Source organism: Mesocricetus auratus, unplaced genomic scaffold, assembly GCF_017639785.1.
Source record: "Mesocricetus auratus isolate SY011 unplaced genomic scaffold, BCM_Maur_2.0 Super-Scaffold_100010, whole genome shotgun sequence".
Taxonomy (NCBI): domain Eukaryota; kingdom Metazoa; phylum Chordata; class Mammalia; order Rodentia; family Cricetidae; genus Mesocricetus; species Mesocricetus auratus.
This window is the reverse complement of record NW_024429194.1, coordinates 47616637-47632602: the sequence shown is the minus strand read 5'-3', so window position 1 is coordinate 47632602 and position 15966 is coordinate 47616637. Positions and strand designations below refer to the sequence as shown.

The window sequence follows — 15966 nt, the reverse complement described above, 5'->3', positions numbered from 1 at the left end:
TGTTTTGCCTAAGGTAGGTGTATGTGTGTGTATGTGTACACCATATGTGTTTCTGGTTCCTGGAGCTGGAGCTGTGGGCTGCCATGTTGGGTGCTGGAAACCAAACCCAGGTGCTCTGCAAAAGCAGTAAGTGCTCTTGAATTTCTAGCCACCTCTCCAGCTTCTAGAAGATTTTTTTTTTTTTTGGTTTTTCGAGACAGGATTTCTCTGTATTATTTTGGAGGCTGTCCTGGAACTCTCTCTGTAGACCAGGCTGGCCTCAAACTCACAAAAAAAAAAAAAAGATTTATTTTTTGAAGCTAGTATTTTCACATTTTATTTTCATTCTTTGTGATCAGTGTTGAGTTGTTACTATTACAATATTGGGTCTTATAAACAAAAGATTTGTTGGTAAGTCTTAAAGTAATCCACAAAGCAAAAGACTGTAATTGGCACAACAAAAATAAGAAGGACTCGAAGTACACTAAAGAAAATCACCAACACAGAGGAAAACTGTAAGATGAGAAGAAATTATAACGAAACTACAATGCCAGTGTTAAAGTGTCAGTAGCAAGGGAGGTTGTGCTGACGCACACCTGTAATGCCAGCACTCAGGAGGCAGAGGCAGGCAGATCTCTGTGAGAACAAACTGATCCACACAGCAAGTCCCAGGCCACTCAGGGTTACACCGGGAAACCCTGCCAAAAAAGGCAGTGGGAGGAGAATGGGACATGCAGCAAAGCCACACCTAGCAAAAGTTAAAAACATATAAATGGGTTAAATTCCTCCATTCAGAGTCGTGGGAGTCGGGTGTTGGTGGCACACATCTTTAATCCCAGCACTCAGGAGGCAGAGGCAGACGGATCTCTGTGAGTTTGAGGCCAGCCTGGTCTACAAGAGCTAGTTCCAGGACAGCCTCCAAAGCCACAGAGAAACCCTGTCTCGAAAAACAAAAAAATAAAAATAAAATTGTGAAGAGCATTTGTGTCAAAAAACAAAACAATACTTGTTTTGGCCTCACTCGTCCTATTAGGGAGGAACAAAATAGAATTATAAAGTGGCAACATTTTAAATGCAATTTAAATCAATATTTTAAAACAATCTTTTAAAAGAGTAACAAACTATTTTGATATAAAAATGTGGCCATTTCAATTTAATGCATCTACTATCTTACCTGGTTCTCTCTCAAATCCCTCTTTCTCTTCTGACAAAGCTACCCTAAAGTAAAAACAGATTTTGGTTAAAATAACATCTGAGGTTCATAGCCCCCAGTTTCATATAATTAAAATTTTAATTCAGGAAGTACATAAAACACTTGTATGGTAGAACAAGTTTCTAACAGAGCATGTCCTATTTCTGTAGATCTGCACAGAATGTAGACGCTTATTCTTACTTTCTTTTTCTCTGTGTAGCCCTGGATATATTGGAACTCACTCTGTAGACCAGGCTGGCCTCAAACTCAGAGATCCACCTGCCTCCACTGGGGTTAAACGCATGTGCCACCACTGCCTGGCTCCTTACTTCCTTATTTTCCACTCCTTATTTCAGTAAACACTAACTCTGTGTATATCAGGATTGTAGGCACTGGGCCAATACAAGGTTGAATATTCCTATATTGGAAATCTGAACTCCAGAATGTCTACAGCCTTTTGAACATGAAAGTGATAGGATAAATAGAAAACGTCTTTATCACTCGAGGCTTGTTTTATGTACCACTATTTAATATAGAGTAATACCGCTTCAGGTCACAAACAGGACACACAGAACTCACACCAGTTACTTTCCTCTGTGCCTATGCCTTTCCCTTCAGTAAGGACTTCTAAAAGAGGGAGCACACAGGGTGGAATTATGTAGAAATTTCTGGAGTCTTTGTTCTCACTGAAGAAACCACTGCATACTAGCAAGCTGTATAACAATACTCTTACTATTTTTACTGTGTTTTAGAGTATTGCTCACAGACTTTGGAGCTTATTTTTTAAATTATAATTATTCTAATCAATTAAGATAAGAAAGCATAAATGAATTTTATGTTTAGACTTGGATCCCCATCCCCAAGATGTCTCAGTATGTTTCTGCAAATATACGAAAACTCTTTTTAAAGTCTGAGAACTGGAGCACTTGTGCAAACACCTTGGGTAAGGGCCCTCAGCCTGTGCCTCTCAGAGCCCCTGGCTGCAGGCTGTGGTGTTTCATTTTCATGTGCTGGGGCCTGTGGTGGCCTTTACTAATTTGTAGGAACTAAAAGAGAGGAGAAGAGAGGAGAACACCCCACACAAAATGTGGCATTCTACTCTGAATAATGAAGTGACACTTGTCAAAGAAGATAAGACAAGCTAGCCTATGGCATCCCTAGTCAATGGTCACTTGCAGTACGTGTCTAATATGCTGAGTTAGAACAGTCATGGAACAGGAGTGGGCATAGAAGCTGAAGGGAGATTGAACTGTTATCCCTGGTTTCCAATAAAGACAAATACAGTATCAATTTTTAAATACTAAAAATAAAACCAAAAAAATCAGAGTAAATAGAAACTCAGAATTTGGAATGGAGTTTCCAATCATAGTATATATATATATATATTTGGTTTTTCAAGACAGGGTTTCTCTGTGTAATAGCCCTGGCTGTCCTGAAACTTGCTTTGTAGGCCAGGCTAGCCTCAAACTCACAGAAATCCACCTGCTTCTGCCTCCTTAGGGCTGGAATTAAAGGTGTGCACCACCACTGTCTGACATATTTTAAATTTTTCATTACTAAACTTCACATTCTATAAATCTTTTTTTTAAACAGACTTGTTTTTAATTATGTGTACAGGTACCACAGGGCTTGGAAGAGTATGCAGTTGGGCCCCAGAGCTGGAGTTACAGGAGGCTGGGAGCTATGTATATGATGTTTTTAAACAACTTGGATGAAAATGTTTGGGAATCTGCTCAATAACTCAAAATAGCATGTATACTACTGAAGATAGTATAAACATGAAATTTTCAATAAAGCTCCCCTGTGAGAATGAAAAAGCTTTATTCAACTTTTTAGTCATAACTTATTGTTGCTGTTTTGTCTTTTGAGACAGGATCTCATTATGTAGATCTGGCTGACCTGAAACTCTCTGTAGACCATGCCAGTCTCCAACTCACAGAGATCCACATGCCTGCTCCTCCCAAGCGCATACATCACCATACCTGGCCTCATTCATGATTTTAAATGTCAACATAAAACCAGCATAAGTTTAATTTATACATTTTAAACATACAAACATTTAGTTTGGGTTTCCCGTGGAGATAATATGGTTGGGATGGCCATCCACTCAACAGTGCCTGTCACTACTGGCAGAATTTGGTGCTGTCTTAGGCAGTCTGAAAAGCATGGGCAGAGCACGGGGAGCAGGCAGGAGCAGGCCCTTAGCGCCTAGTCTCAGCTGTGTTATTTGGAGATGGGTTTCTAACGGCCAGGAGGCCTGGACCTGCCTGCCCTCCTGCTGTCCCTTCCAGGCTCCCCACAGTACTCAGCTCTTAGCACAGTGCACTTTCTTCCTCATGACAGAGTCTGGAGTCGTCACCACAGCTGACTGTACTTTTGTCATCTCCTTTGCCCACCATGTTGACAGCGGGATAAATTCAGCAAATGCTTGTGTTGTTAGGAAAAGTGGCAGTAAGCATTCAGTGGGGCAGAGAGGAGCTGGCATCCGGATTCCGAGGCAACACAGGCGGCTCTGGCCTACTTACTTGTTGAGGTCTGCAGTGAGACAGCTGCCTTCTGCTGCTGCCTCTTTGTAGTCTGCAGTGAGATTGCCTGGCGTGTCTTGTAGATGCTAGGGATACGAAATAATAATAAGCAGATTGAAACAAGTCTTTCTTTTTACAGGATAGAGAAGAGTAAAAACTTTGGACAACAAGATGAAATAGAAACAGCTCTGAATAGAGGGAGAGCTGTGGGAACGCGGGTTGGTGTAATTTGCACTGAGCCGCCTGTGGAAAGGTTAGCCTTAGGGAAAGGGTAGCAACTTGTGATAGGTCCAAAGAAAACACAATGAACTGTCGGCCTATACTGCAATCCTCAACACATAGCTAAAGATGTTCTGCTTCAATTCCAAGGAGAAATTAGGCACACAATTTTACCTAAATACATAATACATTATTCATTGAAGCACTTATTATAGAAAAATTTAAAGGCCGGGGTGGTGCACACCTTTAATCCCAGCACTTGGGAGGCAGAGGCAAGCAGATCTTAGCAAGTTTGAGGCCAACCTGGTCTACAAAGCAAGTTCCAGGACAACCAGGACTGTTACACAGAGAAACCCTGTCTCCAACTCCCTGCCCCTCCCCCATAATGACAAGTTAAAAGGCACTTAAAGCTAGCCTGTTAGAACTGAAGAAATGACTGCTACAGTGTGACTATATTGAGTAAGCCACATAGAAAGATGTGACCGGATGCTGTGAAACATGGAGAAACTGTGATCACACGTGTGCACGCTTTCATATGTCCGTGCTATGGAAAGAATTCCTCTCTTGTTAATCTCTGCAGCAGCAGTCGCACCCCTGCCAGGCCATGCTGTGTGATCTGGGCACCAGGAACTGCGTCTTTCACATCAGGATAAAGGCAAGAAGGAAATTTGCCTTGAACTAATGAAATTGACAGGCGGGTTATCTGATCATTTTCAAGCATATACAATTACTTTCTATCACTTGTTACTTAAATTGTTTTCCTTTCCATAAATTGTCATAGCTCTGTGAATTTTAAGGTTTTTTTGGTTGATTGGTTGGTTGGTTGGTTGGTTTTTTTGAAACAGGGTTTCTCTGTGTGACCCTGGCTGTCCTGAAGCTCACTTTGTAGATCAGGCCTCAAATTCATAGAGAAAGGTGTGCACCACCACTGCCTGGCATGTTTTAAAATTTTTATTACTAAACTTCACATTATGTAAATATTTTTATTTTATTTTATTTTGTTTTTACAAGACAGGCTTTCTCTGTATTGTTTTGGAGGCTGTCGGACCAGCCTGGCCTCGAACTCAGAGATCCGCCTGCCTCTGCCTCCCGAGTGCTGGGATGTAAATCTTTTTATAAAAGACTTATTTTTAATTATGTGTACACAGGGATTGGAAAAGTGTGCAGTCGGGTCCCAGCACTGGAGTTAGAGGAAGCTGTGAGCCCCTAACATGGTGCTGGGAACCAAACTTGGTCCTCTGCTCAGCTCTTAATCCCGAGCCACCACCTCTGGCTCCGGCTCCTACTCTCCTTCCCTCCTCTCCTATCATACTAGCACCTCAGCCTGCAAGGTCTCTGTTACTAGTGGCTTTTGGGACCTACAGAGTATGGGTCCTTAGGAGAGGGAGAAGATGTTTCCCAAGGTTGCATGGATTTGAAACTAAGTTTAGCTTAGACAATTTCAATGTTATTACCCAATGAACTATGATACACTAAAGGAGAGAACCAGAGAGACATACCTTGAGAGCTATGAAGTCATATGGATGAAAGCCAGCACAGGCCTCCTGGATTTGGGCCATTGTTTGAGCTGTTTTCTCCCAGAACCCAAGCAATGTTCTCTGCAGAAAAAGGAAAGGCGACATTACAGTTCTTCCCCGTCTAAGGTCTGTCTGAGATGTTTCCCTACTGCTGTGGTGCTCAATAGCAGACAGGAAGTGACCTAACTGTTTAAGTATAGGGCAGAGAAAGAAGTATAGATCACAATTCTTCATTACAGTCGGCACCTGAGTCTGCATGAACGCGTGCCCATCTGTACAAAGCACCAGAATGTACTGAGAGAGTGACTATAGCTCATAAATAAGAAAGAGAAAGACAATAGGTCTAAAAGCCTCGGAATCCAAAACAGAAACATCAGAGGCATACAAATTCCAGTCTCCATGTGTCATCTTTATGTTAGCATATGTCAGCATTTCTGTGAGTGCCTACAGAGGTCAGAGAGAAACTTGTTGGAGTTGGGGTTCTCTCCTTCCACCATGTAGGTTCCAGGGATCAGGTTCAGGTTGTCAGGCTTGATGGTCAGCGATGGTCAGCATCCTCACCTGCTGAGCCATCCCACTGACTCATGAGAATAGTTTTGCTTTGTGAGACAGGGTCTTGCTAGGTAGCCTTGCCTGGCCTAGAACTTGCTGTGTAGATCAGGAAACACAGAAATCCATCTCTGCACCCTGGGTGCTTGGATTAAAGGTGTACACCACTCTTCTTGGTCCGTTGTAGTGACACATTGTTTGTGACTTATTAAAGATTGACTGAGGATTCAGAAAAGCAAAGTTGGCCTCAAACTATGGAGATCAGGCAGTGGTGATTATACACCTTTATCCCAAGAGCTAGAAGCTAGAAGTTAGTAGTACACACCCTTAATCCTAGGTCTCAGGATTCTGAGGCTTGGTGAGACCTCATGGAAACAGGATCAGCCCATTTAGCCTGAGGTAGAGGGAAGAAGTTAGTGTCCGGCTTCTTTGCTTTTCTAATATTCGCTTGAAGTTTGAACCCCAATATCTGTTTCTGGGTCCTTTTACTTTTCATGTTACAGTCCATAAGTATCTGTTCTCTCTTCTACTGTTTTCTGAGACGGGCTTTCTCTGTGTAGCCCTGGCTGTCCTGGAGCTCGCTCTGTAGACCAGGCTGGTCTAGAACTCACAGAGATCCACCTGCCTCTGCTTTCTGAGTGCTGGGATTAAAGGCTCCCACCACCACCACTGAAGAGCCCCAACAGTTAGCCCCCTAATAGTTGGAAAATTACTAAGCTGTCCTGTCCTTGGACGTGAGCAGCTGCACTTAAACATCTTCCCCTGGTGGTCCTCAAGGACTTGAAAATATTTCCCAGACCTCAGTCCTCAAGGACTTAGGAACATTCATTCCCCAGACCTCAAGGTTCCAGGCCAGTCACAAAGTTCAGCCAGGGCACAGACGTTGCCTGAGACAGATAACGAGCCAGTCAGCCAGACAGCCACAAACATACGTGACTCATGAAGGTCTGGCACCAACTTCCAAACTCTCCTTGTACCCCCACCATCCCGTTTGCAGTTTTAGGCTTTAAAAACTTGCTGTAATTCCTGCTCAGGGTTCACTCCTTCCCAAGGCTGCTGAACCCCAGCGTGCTGGCTTAATAAAAATCCTCTTGCATTTTACAGGGAACTTCGGCTCCCTGGTGGTCTTTGGGGCGAGGGTCCTGAGAAAAAGACTGAAGGGTCTTTCACCACCCCATAAGTATCTTTTTATTACAGAAAATATTTACTACCAAATCTGGTATTTCATAAAGAGCTTAAAGACTTGACCCTCCAATTATGTTACTTAGTTAACTTGTTTCAAGATTCCTGTTCCAAGACAGAGGCTGAACTGAGAGAATAGAGGAGTACAGAGCTAACAGCAGTTAAACTACAGATTGTCATTGCTTTCATTGTCAAGGACATCGTCCCTTGAGTCTTGAATTCCATAGTTCTAAACTGAATTAGGCATGTTACTTTAAGACAACAATGAATAACTACCTCCTTTCATTAATTACTCTTTCCTTATTCAAATACAGTTTTGTACTTGCTGTTTTCAAATATACATTAAAGTCAGCAACTATGACTTGTAAATAGCTAGCATTCATTATAGATTATTCACATGATTTGAGGGCAGCATAAGTGCAGGTGAGTATTTCAGAATATTTGTTTAACTATACACAGATGTGTTGTATTTTTTGAACTATGTAAAGATGTGTTGCTTTGTTTATGTTGCAGACTATTCGTCTAACTATGCTAAGGCACCTGATTGGTCTAATAAAAACCTGAATGGCCAATAGTGAGGGAGGAGGTGTAGGTGGGTCTTTCAAGCAGGGAGAGTAGGTAGGATGAGGAATTTAGGATTGGGGAAAGAAAGAAAAAGCAATGCCAGAGAGACACCAGGAGTCAGACAGACAGACATGGAGGAAGCAGGAAAGTAGGACAGAGGGGGGAGGGCAAAAGCCCTGAGGCAAAATGTAGATGCCTAGAGACAGTTTAAATTAAGTTAAAAGAGCTAGTGGGACAAGCCTAAGCTAAGCATTCATAATAATAAGTATTTGGGAGCTGGTTGGTTGCCCAAAGAAAATCCCAGCTGCAAATGACACCCAACATGGGGTACGAATTTCTACCAAGGGCCTGGGAAAGCTGAAGGGGGAAACAAACAACAACAGATTCAGCTCCTTTAAGAGGCTCTGCTGTGCAGCTGCTTGAGTAGCTGGCATGCTAAATAGAAACAGCAAGCAGAATAAAAATGCCTGCCACCGTGCAGGCAGCAACTTCCTAGATCTGGGGCGGTTAAATGCAGGTCCCTGTTAAATGCAGCTCTAAACAAGGCTTTGGGGCTTAAGGCTCAGTTCTCATGGATCCTAGCAGGGGGCAGAGCCAACCACCAGAGCCTCCTCAGAGGGCCTGGCTGCCACTTAGCAGTTTAAGGTTTGGTTCATATGGACAGAAAATGCTACAGGTGCACAGTAAAACAGGTCCAGACCTAATAACCCTTTAAATAGGTTACAGTATTCAAAGGTGCTTAAGAAAGAAAAGAAAATAGGTATAGACAGTCATAGGAAAAATAAACAGTCTTAAAATAAAGTCTTAAAAGAATAAAAGAATAAGCCACATAAAATTGGAAATACACAGGGAACCTGGATCTTGTATGGTACTGTGGTGATACATTGTTTATGATTTATTAAAGCTTGCCAAGGGTACAGAAAGCAAAGCCAACCACAAGCCATAGAGCCCAGCAGTGGTGATACACACCTTTAAACCCAGGACTCAGGAGACAAAGACAGATGAATCTGTTAGTTCAAGGCCACACTGAGCTACATGAAATTGATACAGTCATAAAGAGAAACAGCTCACACAAAGGTGATCTCAGCACTTGGGATCACACACCTTTAATCCCAGGGTTTGAGAAGAATAAAAAGAAGAAGCAAAGTCAGTCTTAAAGATTTATTCTCCAACCATGCTGAGGACAGAACAGCCCTTTCAGCCTGAGGTAGAGATAAAAGCTAGTGGCTGGATGCTTTGCTTATCTGGCCATCAGCTTGAACCTCAACATCAGTCTCTGGGTCTTTATTATTCATGATACATGGTGCTTTGTTGACTTTGAATTTTTTGAATGCTGATGAGTGAACAGCAGCTCCTGAGAGACATAGGATTATAAAGGAACTGCTGAACTAAACCAGCCTGGATACTTTAGGGATGTCTTAACTTTAAAATGGAAGTCAGAAAATGTATTGCACTGGGGGAGAGGTTATGCTTTTGTTTCCACAGGAAATGAAAGGCTGTGGATTCCTTCAAAAATTAATAGAGACCGTATTTGATTGGGGGAGAACCCCTGAAAATCTTGGCTATGAAGAAATCTAGAAAAACTATAAGGCATATTATGTATATGCTGATTCCTTGACATGGAAACAAATCTGAGACTGGATGAGACATGATAAATCTTGTTGGTTACAGAGCCTTCATGAATTATTATTACATGCCATCCTGTCATATGGCAGGGATAGAGGTTTGGTTATACAGTCCAAACAAACTTACAAAGTTGACAAGATGTCATTTTTGATTGGCTTGTGTACAATGCACAGTCCATACTGTGTTAATACAGATGTGTATGTTACCTTTGAAAGTTTGTATGTTTTCAGAGTTATGGGACCAAACACCAATGAAAATGGGTGGCCCAGGTGATCCAGCCTCTCAGAGAGCCTCTGTTGCAGTTTCCACAGAGTTCTACATTCAAAACAACTTCAAGGCTGCTAACTGAGATGGTCCAGCCTCATAGACTATTCTATCTAGGACTTCAAGATAAGTCTATACTTTCCCATTGTATGGAGACCAGACAACAAATGTTATGGCTAGTTTTATTAGTACTTGACCATCATCTCAATTTTCTCAGGGTCCCCTGGGGATGCCATTGCCCCCAGACAACAGGAAGCAGTCTAGAGAACACAACGCCCACATTCCCAAGAGGTGGTGTGGGTTGTTTTGGTAATCCTGTGGATTATGGATATTTGTCATCATTTACTCGGGATATAAGAATATAGGATTAAAAAGACAACTAGTCACCTAAAATATTTTGCATTGGTGTGGATTTTTGTACACTGATACAAATTTAAAGTTATATTTGTTATACCATATATATGGTCCAACTTTGTTTAAGGTGTTGTACCTATACAGCTCATTTAAAAATGTAATATAAATTCTAGTCCTTGAAAACTATTATTCCAAACTGTTTAGGATAATAAAGAAATGCAAGTTAGTAGTTAGTCATCTATAACAATCAAACTTATAGTCATGTTAGGTATGTTTTCATGATCAAACAGATATATTTGAGATAGATGATCTTCAAACACTTCAGAGACCTACAGAATATGACACTTAAGATGTTTTAATAACATAAGGCTTAATGCTGGGCATTGGTGGCACATACATTTAGTCTCAGCATGCTGGAGCAGAGGCAGGTAGATCTCTGTGAGTTCAAGGTCAGCCTGGTCTACAAAGCAAGTTCCAGGACAGCTTCCAAAACAATACAGAGAAACCCTGTATCGAAAAACCAAAAAATAAATAAATGAAAAAAAATAAAAAAATAACATAAGGCTTTTAATGATAGTGAGGTGTGCTCATGGCAGCACAATCTACTTCAGAGAAGATATTGGGCATCAAAGAACCTCTGTATGGAGTTTTCTTTCATTGTGGCGAAGCTAGCCATGTAGGCAAGAAACTCAACCTCAACTGCTGACAGTATGCTGTACAAACTGGACACATAGGACACAAAGAAAAAAGACAAAGTGGGTCAGTCCTTCAAATTTCTGCTTCACAAAAAAAGTCTGTCACGTATTCTAGGCCTATAGGCTGAAGATATATTCCCCAATGTTACAGAGGAACCTTGGGTGACTGTCCAGGTATCCAGATTGTCTTTGTCATTTCTATAGTTTTGCAAAAAGCATAAATGAGTTGAAACAGATTAAATTAAGTTAAAAGAGCTAGTGGGACAAGCCTAAACTAAGGCCAAGCATTCATAATTAGTTAGTCTCTTTGTCTTTATTTGGGAACTGGTTAGGGTACCAAAGAAAATTCCAGTTGTAGGTGAGATTTATGAAGTTAAAAGTTGTGTAGGATGGCAACTTGGCAGAATGAAAGGAATACATGACCTCAAGTTGGCAAATGGGTTTTTAAATCCAAATTACCATTTACTTGTCATTGCTTCACTTTACTTATTTATTTATGTTTCTGAGACAGGGTTTCTCTGTGTAACAACTCTGGCTGTTCTAGAACTCACTTTGTGGACCAGGTTGGCCGTGAACTCAGAGATCCACCTGTCTCTACCTCCTGGGATTAAAGGTGTGCACCACCACCACCTGACTTGGCTTTATTTCTTTATTCATTACTCGACACAAAAATTTTCAGACTTTTTGGACCATGGTATTCTTTCTGCTTTTTGTTTAGTTTGGTGACAGAGCCTAGGCTTGAACTCTCAGTCCTCCTGTCTGCCCTGAAGGGCTGAGATTACCTGTATGAGCCCCATAGCTGGCAGCACCCACAGTGTCACTGCCTCAGACAAAAGTATGTGAAACCAGAGTTCATGAGTCATAAAATTTACCTTTCTTCTCCTTGTTTCTTTCTTTTGTTAAAATTTTTATTTTATTTTTTGGGGCAGGGGGTTTGAAACAGGGTTTCTCTGTGTATCACCGACTGTCCTAGAACTCACTCTGTAGACCATGCTGGAACTCAGAGAGACAGGCTTGCCTTTGCCTCTTGAGTGCTGAGATTAAAGACTTGCACCCCTCTACCTGGTTTACCATCCCAACTGTTGACCTTAGAAAGTCCCTTAGCCTTTCACCTTGCTAATACCCAAAATGGCATAGTATGAAACTACAAGACAGACAGTTTCTAAGTCTCTCTTCAGTTAGAGCTTTATGGTTCTCTGTCAAAACTTCAACACATCAATTACAACTGTCAAAGGAACCTGACCAATAATATGAGTTTTCTTGCACCCATTAGACAACTTGTAAAAAGGAATCATCACTCATCTTTCCTGCAAGAGCATGCTGACCGTGGAGTGGGTACCTGGTAGGTAGTGAGTGAGTGAGATAGCATATTGCAGCGACTAGCTCCAAGCAAATCCACTTTCTGGCAGACGTCCATCTTTAACTTGTCAAAAGAACCTTTGCTATTTCTCACTTGGATCTGTACCTGCAATCACAAAAAAGTCCATTATTGTCAGTACCAAAGATGGAAATCTAATGGGTCTGAAATAAATTTCTCCAGACACTGGGAATGTAACGGTTCCTTTCTCTGTGCCATTGTCATCCCATGCTAACGAGGGACACTTTAGCTGTTTTTGGTAACTGTAGGAGATTCTTTCTTATACTTAGCTCTCTTTTACACAGTTACTTGTTGGTGTAGCAGGGCGTGTGTGTAGGGAGGGTGCCCATGTGTGGAGGCCAGGAAACAGTGTGGAGTCGGCTGTCTCCTTTTACCATACGAATTCGAGGATGGGATTCGGGTCGTCAGGCTGGAGGTGAGTGCCCTTACCCCACAGCCATCTCACTGGTACTCCAGCAGATACCCGCAGGGAAGAGAATCTGGGAAGAAAAGCTACATTATATAGTTAGGAAAAAAGTGTCCCAGATAAAAATAAGCATCTGAAATGTTCAGGATATTACAGTATATAGTAAGAGTAGAGACAAATAATGGAGGGGAGATGGCTCAGTGTGCAAAGGCTCCTGCCACCAAGCCTGGTGACCTGAGTTTGATCCTTGGGACCCACATGGTGGAAGGAGAGAACCAACTCCTGGAAGTTGTCTTCTTCAATCAAATGTATGCTGTGGCATGTGCTCACACACAAAATACATCAGTAAATGTAATAAAAAGTTTTAAAGATGAGCATTTACAATAAGTAAAATGTAATAAATTTAGAAGAATAAATAGAAGACATAGTCAAATGTTGGGAGGTATTAATATTTCTAAATCACCCAGGTATTTACATATTTAAGTTATTTCTTAATAGATGTCATTGGATAATATAAATACTGAATTTTGAAAACGTTTATCCATTCATTGACTCAAATAATATCTACAAGTTGTCTAGTATATGAAGCATTATTCTGGGAACTTAGATGCTGTGGCAAACAAAACAAATGTCATTGTCAGGGAGGGAGGGACAGGAGAAAAGGCAAATCATTACATGAGGACTCTCAACTTGGAAACATGCTGAATGAGTGAGTGACCACTAATGAGTGAGTGACCACTAATGAGAGAGTGACCACTAATGAATGAGTGACCACTAATGAGTGAGTGACCACTAGTGAGTGAGTGACCACTAGTGAGTGAGTGACTACTGAATGAGTGAGTGACCACTAATGAGTGAGTGACCACTAATGAGAGAGTGACCACTAATGAGAGAGTGACCACTAATGAGTGAGTGGCCACTAATGAGTGAGTGACCACTAGTGAGTGAGTGACCACTAATGAGTGAGTGACCACTAATGAGTGAGTGACTACTGAATGAGTGAGTGACTACTAATGAGTGAGTGACCACTAATGAGTGAGTGACTACTGAATGAGTGAGTGACCACTAATGAGTGAGTGACTACTAATGAGTGAGTGACCACTAATGAGTGAGTGACCACTAATGAGTGAGTGACCACTAATGAGTGAGTGACCACTAATGAGTGAGTGACCACTAATGAGAGAGTGACTACTGAATGAGTGAGTGACCACTAATGAGTGAGTGACCACTAATGAGTGAGTGACCACTAATGAGTGAGTGACCACTAATGAGTGAGTGACCACTAATGAGTGAGTGACCACTAATGAGTGAGTGACCACTAATGAGTGAGTGACCACTAATGAGTGAGTGACCACTAATGAGTGAGTGACCACTAATGAGTGAGTGACTACTAATGAGTGAGTGACCACTAGTGAGTGAGTGACCACTAATGAGTGAGTGACCACTAATGAGTGAGTGACCACTGAATGGCCAGGAAGGCCTCTGACGAGCTGGGATGATTCTGAACTGGACAGGAAGGTGATGTGTTTGCTGTGTGGGGATGAGGGGCCACATCTTTGCAGGATTTCTGAAAGGGACCAGGTAGGATCCTGCATTTTTGCTTTGTTTTATTTGAAGTGAAACTCATGTACACGTGACCATTTGGAAATACAGAATGCAGGGACATTAGTGCTTTCACAGTGCTGTCCAACCACTCTCACGGACTAGACGTCATCACCAAGGATTATAATGAGAGCAAGAAGAGGAGGCTGCTCTGACTGCAGGACTGCTGAGAGCAATCAATGAGCTGGGCTGGCTAGCGGTATGTCACCTTGATAGGACTAGAGCCACTTTGGAAGAGGGAGCCTCAACTAAGAACACACCACCACCACCACCACCACCACCACCACCCTACCATGCCCTCGTGAGAGCCTGTGGGGCATTTTCTTGATTGATGGGAGGGCCCTGCTCATGTGTTAGTACCAACCCTGGGCTAGTGGTCCTGACCGCTGTCAGAAAACTGCCTGGGCAAGCTGCAGGAACCAACCAGCGGGTAGCAGTCCCCTGTGGTTTCTGCTCCAGCTCCTGCTTTGAGGGTCCTTCTCTACTTGAGCTCCTGCCCCGACTTCCTTAAAGATGGACTGTGCTGTGAGCTGGAAGCTGGGACAAACCCCTTCCTCCCGAATTTGCTTTTGCTTGTGTTCCGTCACAGCCGTGGGGTAGCTGACACATGAGGCAAGTCACTCACAATATCTGGTGGCGGGGAGGTGCCTTCAGCACTGACCACTAGGACTTCATTATAGCTTCCATGAATTAGTGAATGAATCTTAATAGCCATATATGGTAAACTTAAGGTACATATTTATTTGTATATATAAGGATTCTACCTGGGAGCTACATCTTCATCCCTGGGGGATATAATTTATAATGAGTTTATTTAACAAAAACATGTTCACAAGGTATGAGTTACTATTGCAGAAGGAAAAATTTAATAACCTCCACCTTCCACATCATTTTCACTTCAGCAACTATGCATTTTCCCACTAGTAATAAACTGGTTTCTAACTGCACATAAATTCTAAAATTCTAGGTAAGTAATATTTAAAATATGATTAGAGCTTTTGTGAAAAGGATTTTTTAAATGAGTGGGAGTGAGATGCCACTTAAAGAGTATGTCTGCTGAAATATCGAAGCAACCAAGAATTGATATTAAAACATATTTTTCAAAAAATAGTCTAGAGATGGGTGTGGTGGTGTGCACTGCAGCCCACTCTCCGGCAGGTGTGTGCATTCCTGCCAGCCGGGGCTACACAGTGAGAGACAAACTTTTTTTAAAGGCTAATATTTTATTACCACTATAATTCTGTGTTAGTTCTCTATGTTGTTGTCAAGAAGAGGAGGGCCTGAGATATGCTCAGGAGTTAAGAGCACTGGTCCTGAGTCTAATTCCCAACAATAACATGGCAGGTCACAGCCATCTATAATGGGGATCTGATGCCCTCCTACTGTGTACAGACGTACATGCAAACAAAACACCCATAACACAAAAGACATAAATGAACCTAAAGAAAAGGGAAGGGATACATTTTCTTACTTTTCTAAACTTTTCCATTTGTTTCAAGGTGTCTGGGTCGAGCTCCTGGGATGCATCCTTCATCCACAGCAGGGCCCCTCTATACTCTGTGCGAGCCCGCTCCATGCGATTAATGGTCATCAAGGTGTCAGAAACGGCCCTCTGACTGAAAGTTGCTACTTCTTGCTTAAGACGAGACAGGGGTGTACACAAGGCCAATCTAATAGCAGAGAAGTAAAGATCAGAGGATTGCACATCCATAAACAAAATTCTAGACACATTGCAACAGTTATTTACAATGCAGATGAGTCATAAACACACCTAGGAGATACAGAAAACAGACTGAGTTCCTACGAAGTATGTTTCTACAGGTCTGCCCCTTTTAACTTTAGGAAACATAACTCGGTAGCACTGCAGATATTAGTCTAGATAAATAACCCAGCAGGCACATACCACTTAGAGAA

The 15966-nt window shown here is 42.0% G+C and overlaps 1 protein-coding gene across 14 annotated transcripts in view; it reads right to left on the bottom strand.

Moving 5' to 3' along the window:
* The window catches only part of Ica1l (islet cell autoantigen 1 like), a 63561-nt gene that overhangs the window by 20025 nt on the left and 27570 nt on the right, over positions 1-15966 (bottom strand). For 13 of the 14 annotated variants that reach the window (XM_040753524.1, XM_021227432.2, XM_021227430.2 and 10 more), the window contains exons 5-9: positions 15524-15722; positions 12006-12131; positions 5415-5513; positions 3697-3782; positions 1154-1197 (exon numbers count right to left, since the gene is read on the bottom strand). In XM_040753524.1, coding sequence (XP_040609458.1) covers positions 1154-1197; positions 3697-3782; positions 5415-5513; positions 12006-12131; positions 15524-15722 — 554 coding nt within the window. The remainder of the gene's footprint in view (positions 1-1153; positions 1198-3696; positions 3783-5414; positions 5514-12005; positions 12132-15523; positions 15723-15966) is intronic. The other variant, XM_040753523.1, reaches the window with a different exon arrangement.